General features: G+C 43.1%; 1 protein-coding gene across 3 annotated transcripts; it reads right to left on the reverse strand.

Moving 5' to 3' along the window:
* Positions 1 to 1,260: 1,260 nt before the first annotated feature.
* On the reverse strand, positions 1,261 to 10,995 carry LOC115129281 (guanylate-binding protein 1-like). 3 transcript variants are annotated; one of them, XM_029659467.2, is made up of 11 exons: positions 10,696 to 10,991; positions 10,182 to 10,381; positions 9,892 to 10,019; positions 9,637 to 9,746; positions 8,991 to 9,202; positions 8,241 to 8,483; positions 5,856 to 6,136; positions 5,531 to 5,743; positions 5,196 to 5,298; positions 2,357 to 2,481; positions 1,261 to 2,196 (listed from the first exon to the last, which is right to left on the reverse strand). In XM_029659467.2, exons 2-11 carry the CDS (start codon positions 10,351 to 10,353, stop codon positions 1,711 to 1,713), a joined length of 2,073 nt encoding a protein of 690 aa, XP_029515327.2. In that variant the 5' UTR covers positions 10,354 to 10,381; positions 10,696 to 10,991; the 3' UTR covers positions 1,261 to 1,710. The 3 variants fall into 3 exon arrangements, with proteins under 3 accessions (XP_029515327.2, XP_029515318.2, XP_029515337.2); XM_029659458.2 differs by having other exon boundaries at positions 10,182 to 10,405; XM_029659477.2 differs by lacking the exons at positions 1,261 to 2,196; positions 2,357 to 2,481 and adding an exon at positions 2,888 to 4,930 and having other exon boundaries at positions 10,182 to 10,405; positions 10,696 to 10,995.
* Between the last annotated feature and the right edge of the window lie 1,344 nt (positions 10,996 to 12,339).

The raw sequence follows: 12,339 nt of genomic DNA on the forward strand, positions 1-12,339 counted from the left end.
TCCAAGCAGCAGATTAATGAAGATCATTAGTCCTATAGAAATATCATTACTGCATGTCTCGTCCGTGCCCTAAAGCTGATCTGGGTACTGATCATCTGAGTAGAGATATAATTACATAATTAATTAATTTACAGTTCCTCTTGTTGTCCTGCTGCTGATGTACACGTTTGTAGTTGATTAAATTGATATGAGGTGACTGAAAGACAGGATGTGTCTCTTTTTCATGTGAATGCTTGTGCTTTTGTTTCCATGTAGAGATTCAGCTGGTGTTCAGTTCATCAGTTCTCCCCGTTGATCAAGAGCTCTATTTAAACAGGTTTAGCGTCATCCTTAACCCTATCAGAGAAAATGTGAAAAGTTATCGAATAGATGAATATATAATAATAAATAAATAATAAATAATAAAAAAAATTAAAAAATTTTTTTTAAAATAAATAAATAATAATATAATAGATTCCATGATCTCGCCATCACGGTTGACAACTCCATTGTGTCCTCCTCCCAGAGCGCTAAGAACCTTGGCGTGATCCTGGACAACACCCTGTCGTTCTCAACTAACATCAAGGCGGTGGCCCGTTCTTGTAGGTTCATGCTCTACAACATCTGCAGAGTACGACCCTGCCTCACACAGGAAGCAGCGCAGGTCCTAATCCAGGCACTTGTCATCTTCCGTCTGGATTACTGCAACTCGCTGTTGGCTGGGCTCCCTGCCTGTGCCATTAAACCCCTACAACTCATCCAGAACGCCGCAGCCCGTCTGGTGTTCAACCTTCCCAAGTTCTCTCACGTCACCCCGCTCCTCCGCTCTCTCCACTGGCTTCCAGTTGAAGCTCGCATCCGCTACAAGACCATGGTGCTTGCCTACGGAGCTGTGAGGGGAACGGCACCTCAGTACCTCCAGGCTCTGATCAGGCCCTACACCCAATCATCCACCTCTGGCCTGCTCGCCTCCCTACCACTGAGGAAGTACAGTTCCCGCGCAGCCCAGTCAAAACTGTTTGCTGCTCTGGCCCCCCAATGGTGGAACAAACTCCCTCACGACGCCAGGACAGCGGAGTCAATCACCACCTTCCGGAGACACCTGAAACCCCACCTCTTTCAGGAATACCTAGGATAGGATAAAGTAATCCTTCTCACCCCCCTTAAAAGATTTAGATGCACTATTGTAAAGTGGCTGTTCCACTGGATGTCTTAAGGTGAACGCACCAATTTGTAAGTCGCTCTGGATAAGAGCGTCTGCTAAATGACTTAAATGTAATGTAAATGTAGATGAAGCAAGGTTTATTCAAAAAGAAATCACAATTACAGAACATGATAATGGTCAACCCTGAAGTGAAAAGCTCATTGAAGATGAGCAGTTCCATTCTAGCCTTACGTGTAATATAGAACAACACATTTGACCTCAACAAGTTCAGCAAGCTCATTTATTTTACACTACATCCAAGAACAAAACACAAATTAAGTCTCCAATTTAAAGATTGACCTATAATAACTTTTAAATATGACGTAATATTATCAGAATGAGAAATCAATGGTTATAAACTGAGGAACTGACGTCTGTGAAGTCACAGCTGGTTTGGCCCCATTGTGCTGTTGTTGCACAGCAGTCTTTCTGTTGCACTATTTCCTAGTAGCTCTTCTGGTTAATGTTGAGACTGGAGAAAGGTGTGGCTGCTGATCTGGACCATTGTCCAATCTCTGGTGAATCCTTTAGACCTCTGAACCAGGGCTTTTGTCAGTTGTACCTGTGTTGACTTTGGGCAGAGTTGTGTCTTTAGAGTTGCCAACTGCTCCTGTTTCGAGTTTGGGCGTGGCCGTCTTGTCTTGCTTGAGTGTCATGCCCTCCTTATCAGGGATATTGCCAACCGCACCTGATTTGAGATTGAATCTGACCTGCTCCTTGAACACAAGCGCCTTGCGTTGCTCACGGGCTTTCTTATAGTTAAAGTAGTGACCTAAGCCATTGCTGACACTCTCCATGACACCCTGTGCTATGGCTCTGAAGTTACGAGACTGCTCTTCCTTCTCCTCGCGCTTGGCCTCCTCCTTCTCTCTCAGGCTCTGTATCTCCTCCTTCATGGCTGCCTCTTTCTCTGTGAAGCCCTTAGCCATCAGCTTTTCCTGCTCACGGAGCTTGCTATCTAGCGCTCTCTCCAACTCATGTTGCTTCTCCTTCGCCTCCTGGACCATCTTAGTCTAAAATCACAGAGGGACAACATAAAAAGCAATCTGCATCTTCTCAAAGACTACTGTGTTTACCTCCCTCAGTTACTACAATCTGTGGTTATAGTTAAAAAATATAAAACATAATTTTATGAGATATGGTATACTATAGGTTCCCAGTGTTCATACATACCTCTAGCTGACAGATTCCCTCCTGATGACTCCTCTCCCTCTCCTGGATCAGTTTCTCTAACTGGTGCTGTTTCTCTGCCTCCATCTTCACTGCCTGTTCAGCCAGGGCTCTCTTCTCTTGCTCCTCTGTGTCAGAAAAGACAGTAGCCAATGGCTATTTCTCAAGTGCAAACTGATTGATTCATGGTCTGAAAACCAACATGTGACCCAGTATCTGAGATAAAAGTAAGAGGATTGATGCCTTTCATTTTTGCATTGTTGTTTTCCTTTGTTTTTCTCTTTTGTTAATTTTGTTGGTGGCTTGGGGGGGGGGGGGTGACGTCTTGGATGGTTAAGAGGCAGCTGTCGGGGAAATGTTGGGGGGAACTTGGAGGGTTAGCGTTTGGGAGCTTGGGCCAGTGGCCGATAGGTGGCTGGTTCGGGTCCCCATTTGGACTTAGTGGAAGATCTGCCGACGTGCCCTTTGGCGGGGCGTGGACCCTGGTTGATATTGTGGGCTCTACTACTTACATAAACACTAAAAGATTCAAAGTGGATTCAAAACAATTTATTTATAAACTGATAAGCATTTTATATACAACTTCAAATGATAATATCCAAATGATTCATATTTTGCTTCAATAGACAACGTTCTCAAAGAATATAAGACCATAAAAACAAGACTGAACAAAAATAGAAATGCAACATGTAAAGTGTTGATCCCATATTTCACGAGCTGAAATAAAATCTCAGAAATGTTCCATACACATAAAAAGCTTATTTCACTCAATTCTTTTGTACAAATTTGTTACATCCCTGTTAGTGAGCATTTCTCCTTTGCCAAGATAATCCATCCACCTGACAGGTGTGGCATATCAAAAAGCTGATTAAACAGCATGATCATTACAGAGATGCACCTTGTGCTGGCAACAATAAAAGGCCACTCAAATGAGCAGTTGTTACACAACACAATGCCACAGATGTCTGAAGTCGAGGGAGCATGCAATTGGCATGCTTATTGCAGGAATGTCCACCAGAGCTGTTGCCAGAGAATTGAATGTTCATTTCAGTAGGTCTCACCGGCCTCAAAACCGCAGACCACATGTAACCACACCAGCCCAGGACCTCCACATCCACTTTCTGCACAAACTGTCTCAGGGAAGCTCACCTGCATGCTCGTCGTCCTCAACAGGGTCTTGACCTGACTGCAGTTTGGCCACCTTCGATGACCACTGGCATGCTGGAGAAGTGTGCTCTTCACAGATGAATCACAGTTTCAACTGTACAGGGTAGATGGCAGACAGCATGTAGGGTGTCGTGTTGGCGAGCGGCTTGCTGATGTCAACGTTGTGAACAGAGTGCCCCATGGTGGCGGTGGGGTTATGGTTTGGGCCAGCATAAGCAACGGACAACAAACACAATTGCATTTTATCGATGGCAAGTTGAATGCACAGAGAAAGTGTGATGAGATCCTGAGGCCTATTGTCGTACAATTCATCCGCGGCCTTCACCTCATGTTTGAGCATGATAATGCACGGCCCCGTGTCGCAAGGATCTGAACACAATTTTCGGAAGTTGAAAATGTCCCAGTTCTGGGATGCTCTGGATCGACATTGTGTTTCAGTTCCTGACAACATCCAGCAACTTCACACAGCTATTGAAGAGGAGTGGGACAACATTCCACAATCAATGGACTGATCAACTCTATGCAAAGATGTGTTGTGCTGCATGAGGAAAATGGTGGTCACACCAGATACTGACTGGTTTTCTGGTCTACACCCTACTCTTTTTAAGGTATCTGTGACCAACAGATGCATTTCTGCATTCCCAGTCATGTTAAATCCATAGATTAGGGCTAATGAATTTATTTCAGTTGATTGATTTCCTTATATGTAATTCAGTAAAATCTTTGAAATGGTTGCTTTTATATTTTTGTTCAGTGTATATTATGATTAAAGAAAAGTCTTATAGTCTAGAAATGTTTTCATTAAAGCCTCTAGATTTAAGCGCTATACTAGTACAGTGATAATTTCACCAAAATCTGTAAATACATATACTGTATGAGAAAAATAATACATTGCTCTTGCATATAAAGCTTATACTGATACTAAGCATGGCTATCAATTTGACTTTCCGCTTTACATTGATAGATAAAGCAAACAAATGTGTACATGCTCAAGTAATACACAATGTTTCTACTTCATAAAAGCTCCCCTCGTGAGCTTATATTGAAAGAAAGTGTTGGCAGCGTCCAATCCAAGTCGAAGAACAGGCATGACTGTAGACTCAAGGAAACCACCTCCTTCCTTCTCAGGTTTGTTGCTCTTCTTGAACTCCTCTATCTCCTGTCTCATTAAGTCAGCCTTCTCCTTGTGGCCCTTCTCCAGCAGATCCTTCTGCTCCTGCATCTTGCACTCCAAGGCCCTGTGGAAGTCCCGTTCCTGTTGCTTCATCTCCTCCTTCATCTTCTCTTCCATCTGCTTCAACTTCTCATCTTTGCTTCTGCGATCGTCCTCCATGGTGCGCTCCATCTCCAACCGTTTCTCTTCAGCAGCCTTCTTCTCCTGCTCCAGCACAGCTGATCTCTCCTTCTCCTCTGCATGGTCCAAAGGAAGAGTTGAGGTAGGAAAACACTCTAGCTTCTGGACTACTCATGTTCTCTCTCATATGGAGTCAACAGACAGCCCCTGATCTTTTCCATGTTCTGGAGTAGGCCATAACTTTTAGATTACTCTTTCAAACATCCCAGATCTATGTTGACTTCGTGCAAGATTATCACAAATTTATTGTGAGAAGTCACTCCAACCAGAAAAATGAATTCAACCAGATAATAACATCCCGATGCTATATTTTGGACTTACCGTGGATCTTTTTCTCATTTTCTGTCAATTTTTTGTCAGCTTGCAGGATGGAATTCTTCTCTAGACTCTTCTCCCTCAGGAACTGCTCAAGAATCTCCTCAGCCTGTAGAAAACACCCCCAAAGGCTACATGTTTTATCATTGGTTGATGGCAATCTGTTTCTGGTATGATGCTGCAGATGGAAGCTAACATGGAAGCAAATCATAAGAGGTTGATAGAAACAGCAATCCATCTACGAAATTGAAACTAAGTGGATCGGCCTGAAAGATGAGAACAGCTCCAGTGTTTAATATGGATATTTTGATGAATGTTTCAGCCCTAGCAAGGATTCTTACCCTAACTCCTTTATCAGGCTTGGCCCGGTACTGTGCCACCATGTTGTCATGGTGACTGCAGTAAAGCTCATATCCTCCAGGTGTGGCATAGATCCCCTCCTTAATCTTCTGGGCCATCGGAACAGACAGCTTCTCCAGAAGGGCCGCACACTTCTTCTCTGAGGCATCCTCGTTCTGGATGAGAAGGTCAGCGTAGTGCTTTGCAATGGCCACCTGCAGGAGTCAAGACTGTTTTAGGGAAGCATTTGTAAAAAGTGGTCCTTGACAGAGTTAAGAACTAAGGCAGTGTTTGTACCAGGCACAGATCTGAAATGATGACCCTTACCGCCAACGCTTTCAAGAAATCCCCATTTTCGTCTTTGAAGGATCGTTTCATGAAAGCCTGCGTGGCCTGGTGGTCTGAGCGGAGGTGATGAGCTGAAATCTGACCCATTGCCACAGGGAATAAGGCCTTCACCTCCTCCATACCCCTCTGGTATACTACCTGGCCCTCGTCCACAGACTCCTGGTTCTCAATTTGAGCCATGGCCAGCACCGCATTCTCCAGACAGGGCACAGAGCCTTTGGCTATGGTCTCCACATAGGTTTTAACCAAGTGGCCGAGCACTGCAATCAGATAGAGGCGGGAAGAAAAATATAAGTGTATACATTTGGTGGTACAATAACATAGGCTACATTTTTTTATTATTATTTTACCTTTATTTAACCAGGTAGGCTAGTTGAGAACAAGTTCTCATTTACAACTGTGACCTGGCCAAGGTAAAGCAAAGCAGTGCGACACAAACAACAAGCGTACAGTCAATAACACAATAGAAAAAAAGAAAGTCTATATACAATGTGTGCAAATGGCATGAGGTGGTAAGGCAAAAAAATAGGCCATAGTAGCGAAGTAATGACAATTTAGCAAATTAACACTGGAGTGATAGATGTGCAGATGATGATGTGCAAGTAGAAATACTGGTGTGCAAAAGAGCAGAAAAGTAAATAAAAGCAATATGGGGATGAGGTAGGTAGATTGGATGGGTATTTACAGATGGGCTATGTACAGCTGCAGCGATCGGTTAGCTGATGTTTAAAGTTAATGAAGGAAATATAAGTCTCCAGCTTCAGCAATTTTTGCAATTTGTTCCAGTCATTGGCAGCAGAGAACTGGAAGGAATGGCGGCCAAAGCAAGTGTTGGCTTTGGGGATGACCAGTGAGAAATACCTGCTGGAGTGCGTGCTACAGGTGGGTGTTGTTATCGTGACCAGTGAGCTGAGATAAGGCGGAGCTTTACCTAGCAAAGATTTATAGATGACCTGGAGCCAGTGGGTCTGGCGACGGATATGTAGCGAGGGCCAGCCGACGAGAGCATACAGGTCGCGGTGGTGGGTGGTATATGGGGCATTGGTGACAAAACGGATGGCACTGTGGTAGACTGCTGAGTAGAGTGTTGGGAGGCTATTCTGTAAATGACGTCGCTGAAGTCGAGGATCGGTAGGATAGTCAGTTTTACGAGGGTATGTTTGGCGGCGTGAGTGAAGGAGGCTTGGTTGCCAAATAGGAACCCGATTCTAGATATAATTTTGGATTGGAGATGTTTAATATGAGTCTGGAAGGAGAGTTTACAGTCTAGCCAGACACATAGAATATGTGGACAACTACAAATACCTAAGTCTGAACCGTCCAGAGTATTGATGCTAGTCAGGCAGCGAACGATTGAAAAGCATGCATTTAGTTTTACTAGCGTTTAAGAGCAGTTGGAGTCCACGGAAGGAGTGTTGTATGGCATTGAAGCTCGTTTGGAGGTTTGTTTACACAATGTCCAAAGAAGGGCCAGATGTATACAGAATGGTGTCGTCTGCGTAGAGGTGGATCAGGGAATCACCCGCAGCAAGAGCGACATCGTTGATATATACAGAGAAAAGAGTCGGCCCGAGAATTGAACCCTGTGGCACCCCCATAGAGACCGCCAGAGGTCCGGACAACAGGCCCTTCGATTTGACATACTGAACTCTGTCTGAGAAGTAGTTGGTGAACCAGGCGAGGCAGTCATTTGAGAAACCAAGGCTGTTGAGTCTGCCGATAAGAATACTGTGATTGACAGAGTCGAAAGCCTTGGCCAGGTCGGTGAACACGGCTGCACAGTACTGTCTTTTATCAATGGCGGTTATATCGTTTAGTACCTTGAGCGTGGCTGAAGTGCACCTGTGACCAGCTTGGAAACAGGACTGCACAGCGGAGAACGTACGGTGGGATTCAAAATGGTCAGTGATCAGTTTATTAATTTGGCTTTCAAAGACTTTAGAAAGGCATGGCAGGAAGGATATAGGTCTGTAACAGTTTGGGTCTAGAATGTCACCCCCTTTGAAGAGGGGGATGACCGCGGCAGCTTTCCAATCTTTAGGGACCTCGGACAATACGAAAGAGAGGTTGAACAGACTGGTAATAGGGGTTGCAACAATGGAGGTGGATAATTTTAGAAAAAAAGGGTCCAGATTGTCTAGCCCAGCTGATTTGTACGGGTCCAGGTTTTGCAGCTCTTTCAGAACATCTGCTGTGTGGATTTTGGTGAAGGAGAAGCTGGGGAGGCTTGGGCAAGTAGCTGCGGGGGGTGCAGAGTTGTTGGCAGGGATTGGGGTATCCAGGAGGAAAGCATGGCCAGCCATAGAGAAATGCTTATTGAAACATTCAATGCATCTGTGCAGAATCTGCTGATTTTTGACTTACTTCTCCCGGTTACTTTGTGGCCCCCTTTGACAGTTTTTGTACGGCTCTCCTGGAAAATGAAGCGGCAGAAAGTATCTGCAACCTTTCGGAAGCTTCCACAGAGGTCAGCCTCGTCCATGGAATCCAGATGGGGCATGTTGGCAGGAGTTGTAGGAGTGGGGAATGCAAAGCACTTGCGCGAGGGGAAGTAGTTCCGGATGCACTCTCGTGGGAGGTTGTACATCAGGTTCTTTTTACCCCCACCTGAATGATAGTCAGCATTCACCATTACAGTTGACATTAATCTATTTTTAGGGCTGGTTTCCCAGACACAGACTAGGCCTTGTCCTGCACACAAACGTGTGTTCAGTGGAGAATCTCGTCTAGAGGCCTAATCTGTGTCTGGGGTTCCGGCCCTTAGAGTTCACCATCCAAACACACAATCATTAACAGACAAGCATATATAGAGATATGCATAAATTAACTTAAGGCAGAAGACTATGACCAATAAACAAACTGGATAAAATGATTGTGTCACTTGATTTATGAGTCTGTTTGATTATGAGTGTAATCCTACAATACATTTTCATGGGAATGATTTTATAACGTGTAATTTAGCAAGTGTCAGAGCAAATATTAATCTTCTTGTTTTTCAACCTCTTTGTTCTTGTGAGAATGATTGTTCCAATTGTATAAATGTTCATGGGGAGCACTATTCTAGAGACATTGTGCACAGTTGATCATTGGTGCGGTGGCTAGTGCTAATGTCACCTTTTCTGAGTTCCAGTGAATGCTCCAGATACTCATCTTCGGTGACGTTTCTACCGTCGATCTCGAGTAGTAGAGTGAAATCTCTGACGGCCCACACAAAATTTGGAAAGAACTGCACAAACTGGGCGTCCCCTCCTTCCTCGTCATCGGGAGAGGATGTAGCTGCACTGGAAGAATTCACCTTGATCCGCTCTGTCAGCTCACTCACATATCTTTAGGGCCGGTTGAGGATTGACTGATAAAAGCTACCAAAGTAGCTGCTACAGTTGTACAAGGACTTGCTTTTCAACAGTTATAGCATACAAGTCATTTCAGTTTCATTTTGAGTGGACTGTGTCTACATGCACCGAGTAACCCCTAAGGGAATGGATACAACAAAGTAGTGTGTTGAACATTCTGCAAACACATAATTAAACGCTGTCAGTAACACAATATATTGCTCCAGGTCTATAAGGACACGTTGCTCAGCATCCAATAGATATACAAACATACAGCACTTTCACTTTCAATATGAGAGGGACTTCCAAGAAATGGTCTGGTTGGGGGAAATATCCCCTACCCATGTGACCTGTCCACCTTTTAAAGTCAATAGGAAAGAAAACTAGGAGGATTGCCATTGGCAAATTGATATTGGTTTAAAGGATACTGGAGGTTCTCCACGGCTTGATTGTCGATGGTCCCTCGACTGTTGTAGACCAGAGTACTACTTAACAGAATGGCCAAGGAGAAGATCCAGGCATCATTCTTAGAATCTCCCTGAAACAAGTATGACAACCGCAACATGTATTTGTGATCTGGCGAAATGTAATGAAATGATTTAAAATATATGTGTGTTTAGATATGTGTTCACTGTGCTGATTAGTAATGTGAATTCTAAAGAGACTGAACTTTGACCCCTCACCTTCTCCACATCCCCCAGCCCCTCTGTATCTAGCAGCACCAGGGTGTGGTCTCTTTTTTCAGGATGAGGCACACACCACATCCAGATTCCCTTAGTCTTAGATTGGATGGTGGCGCCAAGGGCAAAACCTAAATCAATATTTCAAAGACCAATTTCAGAAAAAAATAATGTAATACAATTTATTTCTAAACCAGTGTGTGTACTGATGAAAATAAACATTTAATTGGGCATTGACTATTAAGGTACAGCCAGTCTGTACATTTTGATTTGTTTCTCAGCATCAGTCTCACCTTGTCTCTTTCCAGCCAGCTTGTTCATGAGGTAAGACTTGCCGGTGCGGTACAGCCCGACCACCGCCACCACTACGACTTGCTGGTTCAGCCCCATCAGGTACTTGATGGCACCAGGAACTACATGAAGCTCGCCGTCGGCGTTTTCGACCAGGCACATTGGGGAATCCATCGTCAAAGGATTTCACAGGATGATTCGCCTACAGCTCCCAGAAATAGTCAATCTTTAATAAAAATATTAATTAAATATAGTTCAGGTGAAATATTTATATAAGTTTATTATCGATTCCTTCTATAAATTAAGCTCACAATGTGAATAGTCTACTGCATATGCTATGCAAATATATTATTAAAAAGATCTGCGCCATTAAACAGCTTAGCCATATGCATACCAACATTTAGTTGAAGTGAAGTTAAATTATTGTCCAATGACAGCTTCAATTTCATTATGAAATTAGTCTGCAAAAATGTAATGGTTTCCTGCTATGGTACAGCATTCGTCGGTCCTACTTACATAAACGACTCATCCACAAATCCTCTCCAAACCAACTGAGGTTAATCGCAGAGGAACAATGTCCTCCTGGCTATATATTTGCTGCGAAACAGAAAGTGAAAGTTGCCTAGGCTTTACGAGATTGAACGAGATTGAACTGACGCAAACTACTTTTAAATTCATCAACAAAATCTTTCAAAATGTCAGAAGGAAATGCAATTGAAATATTCAATTGTGAATGGCGTTATTGAGCCTATTATCGAGCTATTGTTCAACTAGGAATAATGCCACTTTAGCGTGGTAGTCGGAACTAGAAACTGGAGAGAAAAAAACACGGAACTAGAAATCTCTGACTTCAGAGCGTTCAAGTAAACTGGGAAATCTGGAGGAAAAAACGAGCTCCGACTGAGATTTATTTCCATCTCGGAATTCCAAGTCGGGAAATCGTGCCTCTTTCTAGAGCTCCTACTTTCCGACATGAAGATAACTGACATCATGACATGATTTGACCTCGTTTTTTTTTTACCGAGTTCCCAGTTGTCATGAACGCACTATTATATACGTGCGATTCAACCAGTTAGGAAGGAAGTCTGACATTTCGGAATGTTCTAGTTCCCACTAGCACGTGATCGCGGCATTTAATGAATAACTGCGCAGAGCAGGGACTTTTATAAATCACATATTTCTTTAACTATCCTAACGCTGACCACAGACTGAATAATAACTCATTACAGCTTCGCCGAGGTAAACTCCCTTGCACTACTTACATTTAGGATTATTATATATTTTTTTTTACATATTGATTTGCAAGTTGACTGGTTATATGAAAAATACTTGATCCATCCTTAATAATGTAGGCGTTTGCGGTTAATTCATCGATTAGATAACCAGAAAAAATCTTCTGACAAAGGCTATATCTGCCACATGATTTAGCCTACAGTAGAAACAGTATGTGAATTTGTCTGTAGTCTACATGCTGGACGTAAAATGTATGACAACGTACTGTATTGAGACTGAATTAGAGGGTTATCTCTCTGGAATTTATACACTGATTGAGTAGGTAAAGTTATGGAGATTGTACTCCTAATATAGTGACGGTGAGAAAGACAGTTCCTCAGTTTAGGGTTCTTTAATGTTGATTGGAGGTTAAATGTTTGCAATTCTGTGACATGTCACTCAGCTTTTAAAAATCCAATTAACTGTCCATTTATCCATACAAGATGTGGTCTGGAAATAATAAACATGAATACAATGGCATCAATACTAAGAAGGCACATTCATTTAGCAATAACAGAACGATATATACAGCTTTCATCTGTTATAATAATCCAATGACTGAAACAAAATTACAAGTAGCTACCAACATCAGACTAACCGTCTAACAATGACCGGTGAAAATGTAGCTAACAATGTTAGATAGCTACCATAAAAAAGAGACACAATTGATCAGTTTGGCCTGGCAGTAGGGTCTAGGAATAGTTTTGGCAACTGTGTTCTTGGGGACCTTCAATGCTGCAACATTGTTTTGGTACCCTTCCCCAGATCTATGCCTCGACACAATCCTGTCTCTGAGCTCTATGGACAATTCCTTTGACCTCATGTCTTGGTTTTTGCTCGGACATGCACTGTCAACTGTGGGACCTTATATAGACAGGCGTGTGCCTT

Source organism: Oncorhynchus nerka, linkage group LG1 (genome assembly GCF_034236695.1).
Source record: "Oncorhynchus nerka isolate Pitt River linkage group LG1, Oner_Uvic_2.0, whole genome shotgun sequence".
NCBI lineage: Eukaryota > Metazoa > Chordata > Actinopteri > Salmoniformes > Salmonidae > Oncorhynchus > Oncorhynchus nerka.